Source organism: Chelonoidis abingdonii, chromosome 4 (assembly GCF_003597395.2).
Source record: "Chelonoidis abingdonii isolate Lonesome George chromosome 4, CheloAbing_2.0, whole genome shotgun sequence".
NCBI lineage: Eukaryota > Metazoa > Chordata > Testudines > Testudinidae > Chelonoidis > Chelonoidis abingdonii.
The window spans coordinates 876,431-894,080 of record NC_133772.1 but is presented as its reverse complement, the minus strand read 5'-3'; the positions used below and the strand labels follow the sequence as shown (position 1 = coordinate 894,080).

General features: G+C 62.6%; 3 protein-coding genes across 4 annotated transcripts in view; all 3 read right to left on the bottom strand.

The window, feature by feature from the left end:
• Positions 1 to 4,670: 4,670 nt before the first annotated feature.
• PRRT2 (proline rich transmembrane protein 2) lies at positions 4,671 to 7,498 on the bottom strand. The gene is made up of 3 exons (XM_075064622.1): positions 7,478 to 7,498; positions 7,030 to 7,153; positions 4,671 to 6,770 (listed from the first exon to the last, which is right to left on the bottom strand). The coding sequence occupies exons 1-3, from the start codon at positions 7,496 to 7,498 to the stop codon at positions 6,004 to 6,006; spliced, it is 912 nt and encodes a 303-aa protein (XP_074920723.1). The 3' UTR covers positions 4,671 to 6,003.
• Positions 7,499 to 9,981: 2,483 nt separating this feature from the next.
• MAZ (MYC associated zinc finger protein) lies at positions 9,982 to 14,797 on the bottom strand. 2 transcript variants are annotated; one of them, XM_075064754.1, is made up of 4 exons: positions 14,360 to 14,797; positions 14,192 to 14,255; positions 13,595 to 13,766; positions 9,982 to 10,811 (listed from the first exon to the last, which is right to left on the bottom strand). In XM_075064754.1, exons 1-4 carry the CDS (start codon positions 14,713 to 14,715, stop codon positions 10,693 to 10,695), a joined length of 711 nt encoding a protein of 236 aa, XP_074920855.1. In that variant the 5' UTR covers positions 14,716 to 14,797; the 3' UTR covers positions 9,982 to 10,692. The 2 variants fall into 2 exon arrangements, with proteins under 2 accessions (XP_074920855.1, XP_032640676.2); XM_032784785.2 differs by lacking the exon at positions 9,982 to 10,811 and adding an exon at positions 11,577 to 11,803 and having other exon boundaries at positions 14,360 to 14,783.
• KIF22 (kinesin family member 22) overlaps positions 13,035 to 17,650 on the bottom strand; it is a 17,676-nt gene continuing 13,060 nt past the window's right edge. The window contains exon 10 of the mRNA XM_075064739.1: positions 13,035 to 13,259. Coding sequence (XP_074920840.1) covers positions 13,143 to 13,259 — 117 coding nt within the window. The 3' untranslated portion in view covers positions 13,035 to 13,142. The remainder of the gene's footprint in view (positions 13,260 to 17,650) is intronic.

Here is a 17,650-nt window from a genome sequence, read left to right as displayed (position 1 = left end):
CCCCCCCCCAGTGCTCCCCGGACGCCTGGGTCTTTTCCGTCTCATCCTCTGGGTCTCGACCCCCCTCGCTGCCCTCAAGTCCCTCATCAGCCTCGTGCACCTCGTCTCTGCCTCCTGCAATATGGCCGCCCTGGACATGGCTGAGCGGGCCAAGAAGTAGCAGCAGTGGGAGAGGGGGAGGCTGGCAGAGACAAACCCACCGCCCCCAGTCCTGATGGGACCAGCCCCACCTCACTGGGGTGGGGCTCCCCTCCATTGGCTAGAAACCCACCAATCGCAGTGTTGTGTGCTTGCGGTGCTGGCACGTGTCTCCCACAATGCTTTGTAGTGGGGACACGGCAGTCCTGCCAAATTGTAGCCTCCGTCCCCCTCTCCCCCAGTGCTTTGTGCCCTCTGGGGAGATGGGGGCCGGATTTATCCCCCATGTCCACTTCCCACAGTGCTTTGCAGTGGACCCTGGGCATTGAGTGGGGGCGCGGCTGTCACTTCTGCCTCCCCTTGTTTCCCACAATGCTGCTGTGGCTTATTCCAGCGCCCTTGGTTTCCCATGATGCTTTGCACTTGTTTGGGCAGTGGCTGTATTTATATCTGACCTCCCTAATTTCCCAAAATGCTTTGTGCTCCCAGGTGGCACCTGAGGGCTGGTGTTGGATTCTTTACAAGGCTCCTGATCCATGTCCCATCATGCTTTGCACTCCCGTGGAAGCCATGTTGGTTCCTCCTGCTGTTCCCCTGATGCTTTGCCCTTGGGGCAATCACTCCATGGGGGGATGGCTATGGGGGAGGGGTCACCTTGCCAGATCCCCCCAGCTCTTTTTTTCCTTCCCACAAGGCTTTATGCTCCCCAGCTTGGCGTGAGGGTGGCCATGTTTTTTGCCCTGCCTGCTCTCCCTTGAGTGCAGACTCCTCACTGCCCCTGGTGTGGGGGGGCTTTGCAGGGGTGTCATCATGCCTGACCTCCCCCCACCCAGGGGAGCACGGTCCTGTTCCTCCCGTGCGATGGCCGCTTCCCCGTGCCCCCGTTTCCATGTGTGTGGTGGATATTAGATGCTGTTGGGCCTTAGCCCCCTACCCCCCCTGGGGCATGGGGGGTAACTGACCCTGCTGTGGGGAGGAGTCCCAGCTACAATAAAGAGCAGCCTATCAATCCCAGCCTCTCCTTTCAACCAGGCACACAAATACCCCTGGTCCAGTGCCAGGATGTGGCCATTCGGGGGTGGGGCAGGGGGGCTGGTTAGGGGGGATCCCAGGCCTGGTGCTAGGATGGGGTTTCTCTGGAGTGGGGCAGGGGGGCTGGTTATGGGGGATCCCAGGCCTGGTGCTAGGATGGGGTCTCTCTGGAGTGGGGCAGGGGGGCTGGTTATGGGGACCCTCTGGCCGGCCGCAGACAGACACACGGACCCGCTCTCATGCATCCGAGTTTATTGGCTTCTCATGCATCCGAATGGCTACAAATCGCCCTGGGGGCACTGGGCCCGGGGGCTCCTTTATCCCGGCTTGGGGGCTCTCTGGCAAAGTTCAGGGCTGGGAGTATTTCCCAGCAGGTTAAAACCCCTATGTAACAACAACTCGTGCATGATGACCGTGGCCATTTACAACAAACCTAGTTACCGAGAACTGAATGAGTACCTAAGGATGGGCAGTACCGAGACTTCGCAGGAGGATTTCAAGGGGGGGGGGGCGTAATTCCCCTCCCTCCCTCAGCCAGTGGTTACCTGCTGGGGTCCGCATGGCGCCTGACACCCCGGGGGGCCCCCCTCCCCCCAAATTCTACCTTTCCTTTAACAAATGCTTTGTTTATGTGCCCCAAATATTTGAACCCTCCCCCCAGCCATCTCCAAGGCCATCTAGAGTGACCACCCCACCCCCGCAATAGAGTATATAAAACATGCGTGTATAATACTGGCATGTCAACATCAAAACGCAAGCCCCTTCAGTGCCCCCCCAATCCCCCCCCATTATACTGTCCCCCACCCCATTACCCAGTGGATAGCGTGCAAAAGCTTGGACCTAGAAGGTGGGGCTTGGCTGGGGGCATTCCCCTGCCCCCCAGAACCAGCCCCTTCCCCACGAGGTTAGGTCTGTAACAGTCTGAAGTCACTTGGTGCCAGGCTGGGGTTGGCATCTGGGCCGGTTCCCTCCCCACTCCTCCTTCGGGCCTTTCTCAGTCTGTCCTTCCTTGCCACCGAAACGTGACCAGCCCGAGGCGGGGCTGGGGGAGGAACCTCCGGGACCCTCACCTGTCTTCCTCTATCGGTCCCCGGTCAGACACCGCCTGCCCATCTCCCCCATTGACTGATGCGGGGTTGTAAATAGGATCAAGGAGGAATCAGTTCCCGGAGGCCTTGCTCCTTTTCACCCCCTTCTTCATTCCTTTCTTCTGTGTTCTGCTGCAGGCCCCAAAATCCCAGCTGCTGGCTGGCCGCATCCCCAGGCAGCGAGGAGAAGGGGGTCTTGGGTCTCCATCGCTGGTGCTGCTTTGTCCGTCCGTTTGGGGGAAGGGAGGCTGGGATGTAAATGTGCCCCCGCCCGGCAGAGGGGTCCCACCGGCATCTTGGGCCCACCCTTTTTCTTGTCTTGTAAACATGGAAATCGAAAGAGTTTTATTTGCTGTCAAAGGAGCAATGAGCCAGAAGAGAGGGCGGGCAAGGAAAGACAATGGGCGGGGGGTAGGGTAGAAAGAAGGCCAAATGGATGGAGGGACGGATGTGCCGCTGGATGGATGGATGATTTAGTAGAAGGCTGGACAGATGGATGGATGGATACATCACAGGATGGATGGCAGGGGAGCTGGATGGTGCGATGGGATGGAGGGATGGCAGGGGGATGGAGGGATGGGAGGACGGCTGTGTCACAGTATGGTTAAGTTGGTAGCAGACTGGACAGACAGCAGGATGGCTAGATAGAGAGTGGGACAGCTTGATGGACAGTTGGACGGACGGCTGAACAGATGGCAGGATGGATGGCAGAATGGCTGGCCGGATAGTGGGGCGGATGGACAGGTGGACAGACAGTGGGATGGATGGCTAGATGGACAGTGGGATGGCTGGATGGACGGCTGGACAGACAGTGGGATGGATGGCTAGATGGATAGTGGGATGGCTGGACAGACGGTGGGACGGATGGATGGACAGTGGGATGGACGGATGGACGGATGGAGGATGCAGGTGGACAGATGGAGGGGCAGGTGGACAGATGGAGGGACAGCTGGCTGGATGGACAGGAGGATGGCTGGATGGACGCCTGCGGGTGGACAGATGGGATGGATGGACGGCTGGACAGACAGTAGGACGGCTGGATGGAGGATGCGGGTGGACAGATGGGATGGATGGACAGATGGAGGGACGGCTGGACAGACAGTAGGACGGCTGGATGGAGGATGCGGGTGGACAGATGGCGGGACGGCTGGATGGACGCCTGCGGGTGGACAGATGGACAGATGGGATGGATGGATGGACAGGATGGATGGGATGGATGGACGGCTGGGCAGACAGATAGTTAGGACGGCTGGATTGTGAGGATCCGGGTGGGACAGATGGTGGGTTTGTTCTTTCCATTCATATTCTCTCCACTGGTCGTCTTTACTGGGCGCTGTCCCTGAAGTGGAAGGGGCGATTGTGATGGCGCACCGCTCGTGTCGGCGGCCAGTACATTCCCCCTCTCCGCCCCCTCAGGCCCCCCCAGATGGGGTTTAGAGTGTATTGGTCCCCATTAGGAGTGGTGGCTGGGTGGGGGGCTCCTGGGGTGGAGGCGCTGGGAACAGCACGGAGTCGTCTTCAACTGAAACCACTGGGGCAGGGATGGGGGGTTGGGAGAAGGGGGAGCACAGGAGGTTGAGGGGGCAGCAAGAAGGGTACGGGGAGAGGTGGGGGGGGGAAGAGGAGAAGGACAGTTAATGCAGGGCATCTCAGGGTCCCAGGGAAGTCATATGGGGCATCTCAGGGTCTCAGGGGTGGGGTTTGAAGTCCTTGAGGGGTCATGTGGGGTGTATCAGGGGAGGGACATTCAGGGTGTATGAATGGGGGGGGCTTTTGGGGTCTTGGGGGGGAATCATGTATCAAGATCTTGGGGGGGCAGTGTTTCAGATCCTGGGGGCCTGTGGGAGTTATTTTGAGGGTCCCAGTGGGCCTTTTGGGGTGGTTCCAGCGGGTCGTGTGGGGCATCATGGGGTCGTCTGAGGCGTAGGGGACCGTGAGGGAGTTTTGGGGTCCAAGAGGATTGTATGTGGCATACAGGGATGGAAGGGGGGATTTTGTGGTCCCAGGGAGTCTATCTGGGTCCCATGGGTGTTTTGGGGGTCCAGGCTGTGGCACTCCAGACCTCAGGGGGGTGCCCAGTAACCCCCCTATTCATCATTTGGACATGACCAGGTGGGTGTCAAACACCCATCGCCAGGGGAGCTAGGATCCAATGACTCCCCTGCATGAGGCCCCACCATGGGAACTGCTCAGCCTGGCTGGGGACTCAGCAGGCCCCAGACAGGCCTGGACTCGTGCTCCCCAAGGACAGGGTCTGAGCATGTCAAACGGGATAGAGGCCACGTGGTTTCTCCTTCCCCCCGAAGGCCCCGAGACGGCGGGAGCTGGGGAGCCTGCGTGGCCCAGACTAAGCGACCTCCAGGATCCAGCGGGGCGAGAAAAGCGACTCGCCCCGTAAGCTGAGAACTCGGCTGCGCACGTCTTTTATCGCCCTTTGGTAACGACGCTGACGCTTAACATCCATCTTCTGGCATCAGGAAACCTAGTCTATGCTGATCTGCCCCGGGCGTTTGCCTGAGGGGCTGGGGAATCGGCTCAGGTCGCAAAGGCTGGTGCACGGCCACTTCCCACGGCTGAAGTGGGGAAGCAAATCATAACCTCACGTTGCTCCCAAAAGGGGTGGGGGCAGCCCGAGACGGTACGTTCCTGAGGTCCAAGGCTGGGAGTGGGGGGATCTGGCAGGGGCCTTTCTGAGAGTGGCTCTGGCTGGCGGTGGGGTCTCCACATGCTGACGGCTGAGTGATCGCAGCGCCTGGAGGGGTTGCTGCTGGTCACTAGCAGGGCATTGCGAGAGACAGCGCAGGCTGGGCAGAGCTCGGGGGGCCCAGCGGCCCCACAGTCCCAGGCTGCACCCCGGGGATCCTCTCACAGGGGTATTTGGGGGGTCCCAGCGCATTGTGTGGGATGTATCAGTCCAGGGGATTGTGTGAGGCCTATCAGGGTCTGGGGTGTCATGTGGGGCATTTTAGGGTCCTGGGGGCATTTTTGGGTCCCAGGTGTGTATCAGGATTCCAGGGGCATATCAGAGTCCAGGGGGTCCTGGGGATGTTTTGGGGTCCCATGGGATTGTGTGGGGCTTATCAGAGTCTTGAGGGGCATTTGGGAGCCCAGGGGAAACGCAGGGTGAACCGGGGTCCCAGGGGCATTTCAAGGTCCTGGGGGGTTGTGTGGGGTGAATCAGGGTCCCAGATATTGTATGAGGCATATCAGGATGCCAGGGATTTCTTGGGGGTCCCAGGGCATATCAGGGTCCCAGGGGGGTTGTGCAGGACATATTGGGGTTCTGGGTCCCAAGGGGCTGTACAGGGTGTTTTGCGATTCTAGGGGGAATGTGTGCAGCAAAATGTGGTACCAGGGGGGTCATGTGGGGTGTGTTGTGTCTTGGGGAGTTGGGCGAGACACAACGGGGTCCCAGGGGATCATGCAGGGAATATTGGGGTCCTGGGGGTAATGTGGGGTAAATTGGAGTCCCAGGGGGCTGTATCAGGGTCCCAGGGGTGTAGGGGGTTCCCAGGTGTATATCGAGATCCCGGGGTGTGTGTGTATGTGGGTCCCAGGGGCGTTTGGGGGTCCCAGGAGTGTTTCAGTATTCTGGGAGCATGTCCAGATTCTGGGGGGAGGCTATGGGGGTCCTGGGGATATATCAGGGTCCTGGAGGTGTATTAGGGTCCTGGGGGCATTTTGGGATCCCAGGGGCTATTTGGGGTTCTGGGGCTATATGGGGGTTCCGGGGGAGATTTGAGGTTCAGGGAGTGTATGGAGGTCCCAGGGGCTTTTCAGGGTCTTGCGGGCGATTTGGAGTCCCAGGATTGATTTGGGGGTTCTGGGAGCCCTGCACCCCACACTCACGGCCGAAGTTGATGGCAACCAAGAGGATGATGATGACGATGCCCCCGAGGAGGGCCACCACGCTCAGCAATTTGGCCACGCGGCCCAGCCGCCACGCCCCGTCCAGGTCCCCCTGCTGCAGGCTGTTCCGGGACTGCGGGGAGAGACATGGGGTAAGATCGGGGGGGCCCGGAACCCCCCCATCACTGCCCTGAGACCCCCTCCCGCACAGCGGGGGCGAGCTGTGTCCCCGAGAGCTAGGGGGGAACGTGGGGAGAGCTGGTGGGTTTGAGGTACAACAGGAGGGGTGTGTAGAGTATTTGGGGGCTGAAGTGGGGTTATTGGGCTGTTTGGGTTTTTCTGGGGCCCAGGGGCTATTAAGGGTGCAGTGGGGGGTTGGGGCACAGTGTGGAATACTTAGGTGCAGTGGGGGGATGCTGGGGCATGTTGGAGGGCTCTGGGACATGCTGGGTTTCCAGGGGACATGGGGGCGTGGTGGTGGGGTGCTGGGTTTCTGTGGGGTATGGGGGTGTTGTGAGGGGTCCTGGGGGGTATTGGGTTTCTGGGGGTTATGGTGGGGGGTCAAGTGGGGAGCTCTGGCGTGTGGTGGGGGCACAGGTGTCTCGGGGGAATGGTGGGTTTCAGGAGGGGCAGTGTGGGCTCTGGGGGGCACAGTGAGGGGTTCTGGGGTGCACAGTGGGGGGCTCCAGGGGGCAGTGGGTGGGGCTCTGGGAGCGGGGGGTTGTCTGGAGGCACAGTGGGAGGCTTGTGGGGGCTGCCATGGGGCAGTGGGGTCCTCTGGGGCCGGCACAGTGGGGCAGCAGCAGGGGCTCCAGGGGACCACAGTGGGGGCTCTGGGGGGGCAGTGGGGCCCTCGTGGGAGCAAGGGGGTTCTTGGGGGGCACAGTGGGGGGCACACAGATGGGAGGCGGGGGGGCCCCACGCAATTGACGGGAGTACACGAAGGCGACGATGTTGATGGGCCAGATGGGGCAGAAGCAGGAGAGGCCGTGGCCAGCCAGGATAATAGTCCCGGCGGCATTCTCCGCCCCCTCGGTCCTCTGAGGCTGGCCGGCTCATGGCCTGGGGGACGGGGCGACCCTGCCCTGCCAGATGCAACCTGGGACCCACCAGGCTTGCCGCACCCCCGCGGCCCCCCGGCTCGCGCTGGCCTTTGGCCCCCAGGTCGCACCAGGGAGGCTGAATTTGGATTGCGAGAGGGCAGACTGTTTGGGCGTCGGACGGGTGGGGCCTCACGGCACCGGGGAGTTGCCCTGGAGCAGGCGGGGAGAGGCATGGGAAGGGGTAGGGGGCACCCCCACACCACACAGCCTGTCACATTTTGTTTGGGGGCCCCATCCTCGTGAGCTCCCCCTTCATTCACTGCACACCATCAACAGATCACTCGACATGAGTGAGGGGACGGGAGGCATCTGGGCCGAGAGGATGGGAACATCTGAGGGACTGACGGGAGAGGTTGACTGGGGCGAGGGGGGAACATATCTGGGGCTGACGCGGAGGTGACTGGGGCCGAGGGGGAACAACTGGGGCTTGACGGGGAGGGTGTCCTGGGGCGCGAGGGGGACTCTGGGGAGGGACTCTGGGGGCCAGTGGGGTTGGGGGGGACTCTGCAGGGGCAGTGGCGGTTGAAGGGGGGAACTCTGGGGCGCCAGTGGCATTGCCAGCTCTGTTGGCCCTGTGGGGGGTGACTCATCCTTTCCCTGTGTCTGTCCGACATTGGGGGACCCTGTGGGGAGAGATGGGAGGGGTAGAGACACGACCCACAACTCACTGCAATACCCCACAACCTCCTCCCACCCACTGCCCATCCCCCACTGCCCCGAACCCCATCTCCCTCCCATGCCCCACTGCCCCCCAAAACCCTCCATCCCCCACTGCCCCTCCCTACTCTCCCGCCCATCCCCCACCCCTATCCCCACAACCTCCTTCCGAGCCCCCACCGCCCCATTTCCCCGCCCCGGAGCCCTCATCGGGGGCTGCCATTGGCTGCTTTCCCTTTATCCCAGGGTGTGGGGAGGCCGGCCAGGCCCTACCCCCCGCCACCTCTGCCGCCGGCTCTGCCCCTCGGTGGGGGGGGGGGTGTCGGTCCCTACCTGTCGCACTGCACGAGATGCTGGGGGGGGGAATCCGGCGCGCGCGGCGGCTGCAGACAAGCTCCCCGCCCGCCCCTCGCGAGAGGCGGGATGTGCGAGCGAGGGAAACAGCGCTAGGCGGAGGGAGGGAGGGAGGCAACAACCCCCACCGCCCCGCTTTGTCCTGGGCGCTGAGACTGCCCCCCCCACCCCAATTCACGCCCTGTCTCATGCAGCTTACAGCCGCCCCTCGCCTTGTGGGCAGATCCTGGGAGAGGCAGAGCTGGGGGGGGGGGGCAGGGCTGAGCTGAGCAGGAGCTTGCCGGACGGGTGATGAGGGCCCATCCACGGGGCTGGGGAGGACTAACAGGTCGGGCGGAGTGAGGCGCACCGCGGGGCTGAGGGGGCTGCAGGTCGGAGTGAGGGGCACCGCGGGGCTGGGGGCTGCAGTCGGAGTGAGGGTCACCCCGGCCTGGGGAGCTGCGGACGGCGAACGTGCAGGGGCACTGCGGCACTGGGGGGGCTGCGACGGGGAGTGAGGGGCACCCCGGGCCTGGGGGCTGCGACGGGGGAGTGAGAGCAGCAAACGGGGCTGGGGGGCCTGCAGTCGGGAGTGAGGGGGCACGCGGCCTGGGGGGCTGCGGACGGCGAGTGAGGGGCACCCCGGGCTCTGGGGGCTGCGGACGGCGAGTGAGGGGCACCGCGGGGCTGGGGGCTGCAGGTCGGGAGTGAGGGGCACCCGGCCTGGGGGGCTGCGGACGGCGAGTGAGGGGCACCGCGGGGCTGGGGGGCTGCAGGTCGGGAGTGAGGGGCACCCCGGGCCTGGGGGGCTGCGGACGGCGAGTGAGGGGCACCGCGGGGCTGGGGGGCTGCGGGCGGCGAGTGAGGGGCACTGCGGGGTGGGGGTTGATCGCAGCGGGTTATAACGCCGGCGGAGGGAGGGGGCGCGCGAGATTTGACCGCTTTTCGCAGGGAGACTCGGGGTCCCCGGACCCACCGCCACGCCCAGAAAGACCCCGCAGTGGCGACCCCCCCGCCCGATCTCCGTGGGGATTCCCCGCCCTGCGGGAGGCGCTGGAGGTGCAGCCCCCGACTCAGGCCTGGGCTTATTAGCTGCTAATGGGGCGAGCGGCGCCGGGGGGGAGCGACTCGCCCCCGGCACGGGGGGTGGCAGCACGGGGGGAGGAGCTGGGAGGGGATCTCCGCGGCAGGGGCGGGGCTGGAAGTTCCCGGCTGGGAGGGTGGCAGGAGCTTTGGGCGGGGACACAGACACTGCCCCCCGCTTCCACTTTCCACCCCGGCCCCGCTCTTGGCTTTGAGACCCTACAATAAACAAACGTCAGGGGGCTGCTGCTGTGTCACCGTTTTTACTCAAACCTTTCACTGCGGAGACAGGGGGGCGAGGAGGGGAGTGCGGTGCCTGGGGGGAGTGGAGCCCCCAGGGAGGCAGGGAGGGAAGTGGGGTACTGGGGAGGAGTGGGGCCCCTAGGGGCAGGAAGTGGTGTGCACGGGGAGTGGGGCCCCTGGGGGAATTGGGGTACCAGGGACACTGGGGGAGGGAAGTGCGGTGCCAGGGGGAGTGGGACCCCCAGGGGAGGGAAGTGGGGTATTGGGGAGGAGGCCCCCAGGGGAGGAAAGTGGGGTACTGGGGCCCCCAGGGAGGCAGGAAGGGAAGTGGGGTGCCAGGGGGAGTGGGACCCCGGGGGAGGGAAGTGGGGCCCCCAGGGGAAGGAAGTGGGGTGCCAAGGGCGAAGGGGCCCCCAGGGGGGTGTTCTCCGGTGCCGTTGTGGTAGAAGAAAGACTCAAAGCGGCATGTGGTTTATTTGTCCGTTTCTTGGTGGTTTTATACAATACAAAAGAAGGGGGGGTCCCCCGAAGTCGGGGCCATGCAGGGGGGTGGGGGGAGAATCAACGCGAGACGCGGCTGGACCGAGAACATGAACACGAGAAAACAAAACAAATAATAAAATCCCATAGAAAATGGGAGGGGGCAGGGGACCCCTGGACAGAAGGGTGTCAAGGCTGAGGGAGAAACTAGGGGGACCCCAGGACAGGAAGGAAGCGGGGGTCTCCCCTGGGGGAGGGGCATTGGCCCATGGCTGGTACCAGCCCCCAGCAATGTCAGTGACACCCTCCATCCCATGCAGAGCCCCCCACCCCTTTGTGAATGTGGCTGATGGGCGGTGGGGAGCCACTGGGGGGCCAAGGGGTTACAGGCCCCCCCACTCTCATTCCCCTGCCAAGGATGGAATAAGATTTATTGGGAGGGTTAGAGGTGACGGGAGGCCCCCCTCTGTCCAGGGGGAAGAGGATGGTTGGGGGAGGCAGGGGATCCCCATCTTTTGAGGGGGCCTCCATCTGTCCGGTGTCACATCCCCCCTTTGCCGAGCACGAGAAAAGGGCCCAACACTCCTCTCCAGCTGCGGGGGCCAGTTCTGGTGGCGCAGGGGGGCTCCAGCTGCTGGGTTGTGGGGGGACGACACAGGGGGAGGTTCGCTCCTGCCCCCTAGGAATCACCAGGGCTGTGTGGGGAGCGGCTGGCTCACCACCGGGGCCCCCTCCATGGGCAGGACGGTGACGGCCGACGTGGGCGGGGCCGCTGCTGCTGCCAGGGGGCAGAGCTCGCCCGTACCTGTGGGGGGACACATATCAGAGGGGGGGGGTGCCTCCCATAATCCCCCTAGCAAAGCCTGTTATTGCTGAACCCTACTGCCCCCCCTGACCGAGCCGGTGCCGCTGGTGACAGGGCAGGTTCGAGTCAGCCCTGAGAGCCGGGGAAGGGGCTAGCGCCAGCCACTTTGATCCTAGGGCGCAGGGCCGAGGCAGCCGCCCCCAGATGCCGGGGTTCCCTACAGACCTAGGGGCGCAGGGCCGAGGCAGCCGCCCCCAGACGCCGGGGTTCCCTACAGACTCGGGGCCCAGACCCAGCTGTGCCCCGGACTCCTGGGTTCTCTACAGACCTCCAGGCGCAGGTCCAAGGCAGCAGCCTCCACCTGCCAGGGTTCCCTACAGAGCTCAGGCCCAGAGGCAGCCACCTCCAGATGCCAGGGTTCCCTAGACAGCTCGGGGCGCAGAGCCCAGACGCAGCCGCCTCCGGACGCTGGGGTTCCCTACAGAGCTCGGGGCGCAGGGCCCAGACACAGCCACCTCCGGACACTGGGGTTCCCTACAGAGCTCAGGTGCACAGGGCCCAGACGCAGCCGCCTCCGGACACTGGGGTTCCCTAGAGAGCTCGGGGCGCAGGGCCCAGATGCAGCCGCCTCCGGACACTGGGGTTCCCTAGAGAGCTCGGGGTGCAGGGCCCAGACGCAGCCACCTCCGGACGCTGGGGTTCCCTACAGAGCTTGGGGTGCAAGACCGGAGGCAGCCGCCCCTCCCCCAGCAGGTGAGCAGCTTGCCTGTCCCCGGCGATTCACCGCAGCGGTTGGGCCTCGGCGGGCGCGGCCCCGGCCCCCTCTCTGGCTCCAGCGCCGGCGCTAGCGTGCGTCTGCAGGTGCCCGTTGAGCTGGGCCGGGGTCTTACAGTGCACGCCGCACAGCTTGCACAGGAAGCGCTCCACCCGCGGGGCCGCCAGTCCGTGGTCCTTGACCGCGTGCACCCGGAGGTAAGCCGCTGTGGTGAACCCTACGGGGGGGCGAGAAGGACAAACCACCAGGTCAGCCTGTTCTACTCTGCTGCTGCGGCGCTCTGCCCCAGAGGTGGCTGCATCTCGGCACCGGGCAAGGGGTCCCCATATGAACAGCCCCAGCGCCCCACGCTGGAGGCGGCTGCATCTCCACATCGGGCGACGGGTCCCCGTATGAGCAGCCCCGGGAGGCGGCTGCGTCTCCGCACCGGGCGAGGGGTCCCTGTATGAACAGCCCCGGCGTCCCGCGCTGGAGGCGGCTGCGTCTCCGCACCGGGTGACGGGTCCCCGTATGAGCAGCCCTGGGAGGCAGCTGCGTCTCCACACCGGGCGACGGGTCCCCGTATGAACAGCCCCGGGAGGCGGCTGCGTCTCTGCAGCGGGCGAGGGGTCCCCGTATGAACTGCCCCGGCGTCCCGCGCCAGAGGCGGCTGTGTCTCCACATCAGGCGACGGGTCCCTGTATGAACAGCCCCGGGAGGCGGCTGCGTCTCCGCACCGGGCGACGGGTCCCCGTATGAACAGCCCCGGGAGGCGGCTGCGTCTCAGCACTGGAGGAGGGGTCCCCGTATGAACAGCTCCGGTGTCCTGCCCCGGAGGCAGCTGCGTCTCGGCACTGGACGAAGAGTCCCTGTATGAACAGCCCCGGAGGTGGCTGTGTCTCCGCCTCGGGCGAAGGGTCCCCGTAAGAACAGCCTTGGCGCCCTGCCCCAGAGGCGGCTGCGTCTCCCCCCCGGGCGAGGGGTCCCTATATGGAAGGCCCCGGAGGCGGCTGCGTCTCAGCACCGGGTGAGAAAACGTGAGAAGTGCAAGCTTGTTAACGTCCGCGTGTGACGAGCACGGCCTGCCTGGCCCAGCCGCTCCCCTGCCCCGGCTCTGGGCGCCCGTCTCCAGACGTTGAGAGGGGGCACCGCAGCCCAGGTCAGTTCGGCAGAGGTGGGGGCAGAAGGTGGGGAACCGGCTGCTCACCAGCAGGCCCCAGGATGAGGCAGAGGCCCTGCGGGACCAGGCCCAGCCACACTCGCCGCCTGCCTTGTTTGCAGGGAACTTCCATAGTGGGGGAGGCCAGTCACTGGGAGGTGGCTTGTGCCGCCCCGCGACCCCGGCCTGCCATGCCTGGCGCCCCAGGGACACAGAGCCTATGCTTGGCCTGGCACTCCGACGCCTGGCACCCAGGAAGATGGGCCCAGTGACCCTGGCCTGGCACTCCCCACGCCCGGTGCCATGGGGAGACGGGGCCTATGCCCAGCCTGGCACTCCCCACGCCCGGTGCCATGGGGAGACGGGGCCTATGCCCAGCCTGGCACTCCCCACGCCCGGTGCCATGGGGAGACGGGGCCTATGCCCAGCCTGGCACTCCCCACGCCCGGTGCCATGGGGAGACGGGGCCTATGCCCAGCCTGGCACTCCCCACGCCCGGTGCCATGGGGAGACGGGGCCTATGCCCAGCCTGGCACTCCCCACGCCCGGTGCCATGGGGAGACGGGGCCTATGCCCAGCCTGGTACTCCCCACGCCCGGTGCCATGGGGAGACGGGGCCTATGCCCAGCCTGGTACTCCCCACGCCCGGTGCCATGGGGAGACGGGGCCTATGCCCAGCCTGGTACTCCCCACGCCCGGTGCCATGGGGAGACGGGGCCTATGCCCAGCCTGGTACTCCCCACGCCCGGTGCCCCGGGGAGAAGGGGCCTGCCCCTGGCCTGCCCTCGGCAGGTGCAGCCCACCCCGTGGTGCGTACGGTGGCTCCGGGGCACATGGCTCTTGCTCTCGCACCCCCCGGCACCCCCCTACCTTTGTTGCACAGCTCACAGATGTGGTTGGGTCCCTGGCTGTGCACCTTCATGTGGTCCGTGATGTAGGCGGCGCTGAGCATCTTGCCGCACACGTGACACGGCACCTTCTCCTCGTGGCGCACCGTGTGTGCCCGCAGCCGGTCCTTCGTGGCGAAGGCCGCCTCGCACGTCTGCGGGGAGCGGGGCGTTAGGGGGGCCGGCACCCCAGAAATCTCCCTCTCCATAGGAGTGTCCTGGAGCCCCTCTAGGGGAGCTGTCCCAGTCTCATTTCTAGGAGCAATGCTGGATCCCCTGGGGGAGCTGTCCCGGATGCCTGGGTCCCATCCCAGTCTCTGCTAGAGCTGCAGGGCCCCTTGCGGGAGCCATCAGGGATGCCTGTATCCCATACCTGGTTGTGGTCTCTGGGAACACTCTGGGACCCCCCAGGGAAGCCACCCCAGATGCCTGGGTCCCGTTCCCCACCCAAGTCCCTCCAGAAGTGCTGTGAGCCCCCCAGGGAAGCCACCCCGGACGCCTGGGACCCGTTCCCCACCCCCGTCTCTCCTCAAGGAGCCCGTTCCCTGTGGTGTCTCTGAGGCTGCGGGGGGGTAGGTACCTCACATTTGAAGGGTCTCTCTGTCGAATGCACCTGGCGCACATGGCTGTTGAGATGGTCCGGCCTACGGGGGGAGCAAATACAGGTCACAGCTGGGCAGAGCCCCTGCAGCCCCCCTGCACCCAGCCCACGCCCAGCTCAGCTCCCCACACCCCGCGGCGGCCGTACCGGGAGAAGCTCTTGCCGCAGTGGCTGCAGATGTAGGGCTTGTGCACGGCGCCATCGTGCGAGCGCACGTGGTAACTCATACGATCCTTGCGCTTGAAGCGCTGCTGGCACACGGGGCACTGGTAGGGCTTCTCGTCCGAGTGTGACAGCTTGTGCCGGTTGAGGTGGTAGACATCGCGGAAGGCCTTGCCGCACATCTCGCAGGCATGGTTCTTCCGGATCCGCTTGCCGGAGGCTGTGGTGGTCACCAGCCCAGCTGCCCCGCCCCCCTCTGCTCCCGGCGCCGCCCCACCCCCGCCTGCCCCCAGGGCGGAGACGCTCAGCAGGCTGAGGGGCACCATGGTGGGCATCTTCATGGTGGCAGGGCTGGCACGGGCAGCCTTGGCGCCCGTGTGGATGGCCTCGTGGCGCCGGAGGTTGTAGCCATTCTTGAACTCCTTGGCGCAGAGTGAGCAGATGTACGGCCCCTTGCTCTTCGACTTCTTCTGGGCCTCGCTGGGGGGTGGTGGCGCGGGCGGCTGGGCCGGGGGGGGCTGGGAGGCGGCCTGCGGGGCTGAAGCTACCGGCCCCCCGTTCCCCTCGGGCCCCGGCTGCTGTTGTTTCAGGGCTGCTGTGTCCACCGTGGAGGCAGCCGGAGCTGAGGCCGTGGCAGCCGCCACCACCGCCGCAGCTGCTGCCGTCTCCTGGGCAGCTGCCAGTACCGGGAGCAGGTCCACCTGCAGGGAATCAGCAGAGGTGGCAGGAGCGGGTGGTGGGGGCGCCGCAGCAGCAGCCTGTGGGGGAGGGAGAAGGGTTAGAGGGAGGCGGCGGGAGACTCAGAAGGGGCGGCACAGTCAAAACCAACCATGGCAAATTCCAGCCCCCAAAGCTTTGGATTTTCCATTGAAAATCCTGGGAAATTCCAGCCCCCAAAACTTCGGTAACAGACAAAAACCTATTCATGGAATTAATTACAATGAAACAAGCGAGTCCTGGGACACTGCAAGCTCCGGAAGCTTCCGCACGTTATGGGATAACAGAGATGAGCAATCCTGGAAAGCCGCCTCTCATATTTGTTTAACCCTGGAGCTCTGGCCCCACTCAAGTTTGGTCCCTCTCTTTTGTTTCAAGCCCTGTGATATCGTAATTCAAAGCCAACATCATCAGAATTTATTATTTAAAAATACATGGAAAAAACTTTCGCCTCCCCAACAACAACTGAAGAAACCAAACAATTTGTTACCCGTACAAAACATTCCAGCGCAGAAAACTTTGGAGATTTATTTTAATACAATTGGAGGGAAATCCAGCACACCAAAAATACCAGTCTTCAAACGAACCAAGTGACAGGGTTAGTTTGTCCTAGAGATTTTAAGGTTTTTTTTCAATAAATTCAAAGTAATGGAGCTGCAATTTTGCATTTTCTAAAAGATAAAGTGAACTATTTACAGGAGGGGGAGAAATGCGATTTCTTAGTTGAAATGTCTTAAATTTTTATGTATATATAAAAATGTAAAACAACTGGGATGTTTTAGGTCAAAAAAATTCAATGCACCATTTTCAAAACAATTCTTTACAACTTAATTAAGGAAAAATGACAACAACAATAGAATGTAACATTCCTTTACATATTCTGACTGCATTTTCCGTACTATATACAGGATTATATAAGATCTATAATATAAAATGTCTAATCAGACTATATGTATTTTTAAAAAACCCATCCAGTTCCCACACACATCAAGCTTCCTTGGCTTATTTACCTGGAGACATTTGGAAAACAATGAACTCCGTTAAGTTAGAGGTTGCTCTGGAATTCCTCACCTTTTCAAATACATTATTGACAAACAGAAACTGGGAGAAATTTCAGCCTAAACCCAGCTCACTTTATTTTACTTGAGGAAACGAACTAGGAAATTCAAGGCCAAAAAATCTTCCTTAACTTTATTCTGACCGTAGAGGGCCCCACTCCTCTGGAGATTTATGCATGGGCCTAATTTTAGCCATGAAAACCATCTTACTAATTTCAATGGGTCAATTCACACTCCTAAAAATAAAGGTATATAGGACTTTGGCGGCAGGGATTGTGTGTTGTGAGACAGATAACGTGTAACTCAGATTGCAGGACTGAGAGGGCTAAACCTTCCGCGCGTGCCTGGAGCTAGCAAAAAGCAATCTGTGAATATTGGTGTTTTCAAATTCATTCCTTGCCATGTTTTTCAACCTTAACTGTGACCCCCAAGCCCCATTTAAAACTCTTGCAGCAACCCCATTGCTATGTACCTCGTGTACCTGAGCACGTACCCTGGTAGCAATGTGGCCTAATCAGTTAGAAAATGTATAATCGCATCAGATGCAATTATGAACTGCAGGACACAGTGAAGGAAACCTATCATGGGAATGTTTGTAACCAATTTTGCCCTTTAGAGATATTTTCGCAAATATGTTATTTTAGAGCCATAATGTTCTTGTTTTCCCATTCATGGAAAGGCTTTACGGTAACAATTTAAAGCTCGCGAAAGCAGACTGTTTCGGTTGGAGTAAACTAGACAGGGATTCCTTGCCTGGTGCTGAGATGCAGCCACTTCTGGAGCTGGCTTTCAGTCGGCACCCCCGGGGAGGAAAGGCCTCAAGTCCCATTCGCCACCCCCGAGTCAGCCAGTGCCCTGCCCTGCCCTGCCCTGGGGAAACAGCTGACCCAGGACCCCACGGCCCCGCCGGCCCTGCCCTGGGGAAACAGCTGACCCAGGACCCACGGGCCCGCCAGCCCTGCCCTGGGGAAACAGCTGACCCAGGACCCCACGGGCCCACCAGCCCTGCCCTGGGGAAATAGCTGACCCAGCACCCCACGGCCCTGCCCTGGGGAAATAGCTGACCCAGGACCCATGGCCCTGCCAGTCCCGCTACCGCATTTGCTCACCTGGAAGGGGCTCTGGGTGCAGCCCTGGGAGGCAAAAAACCGGGACTGGATTTCGGCCCCGACCTGGAGGGGATTCTGTGTGTGACTCTGCTAAGATGAGAGGAGAGGAGAGGAGAGTCAGAGGAGCCAGGGGAGACGGGACAGGGGAGCTAGTCCCAGAGTCACCGAGCCCCAGGGAGGGGAGGGGAAATACCGGGAGTTAACTCTGGTCCCTAACGATGGCCACATTTTGCTGCTGATCATCCCAGTAGACCAGGCAGGAGAGGCTGGGATGGTACAGCCAAGGGGAGTGGGTTTGGGGACATGGCGGAGGACAGGAGGGACAGGCAGGGCAGTCTGAAGCAGACATGAGGCAGTGGGGGACCTGGGGAGGAGGGTCGAGACAGGGAGGG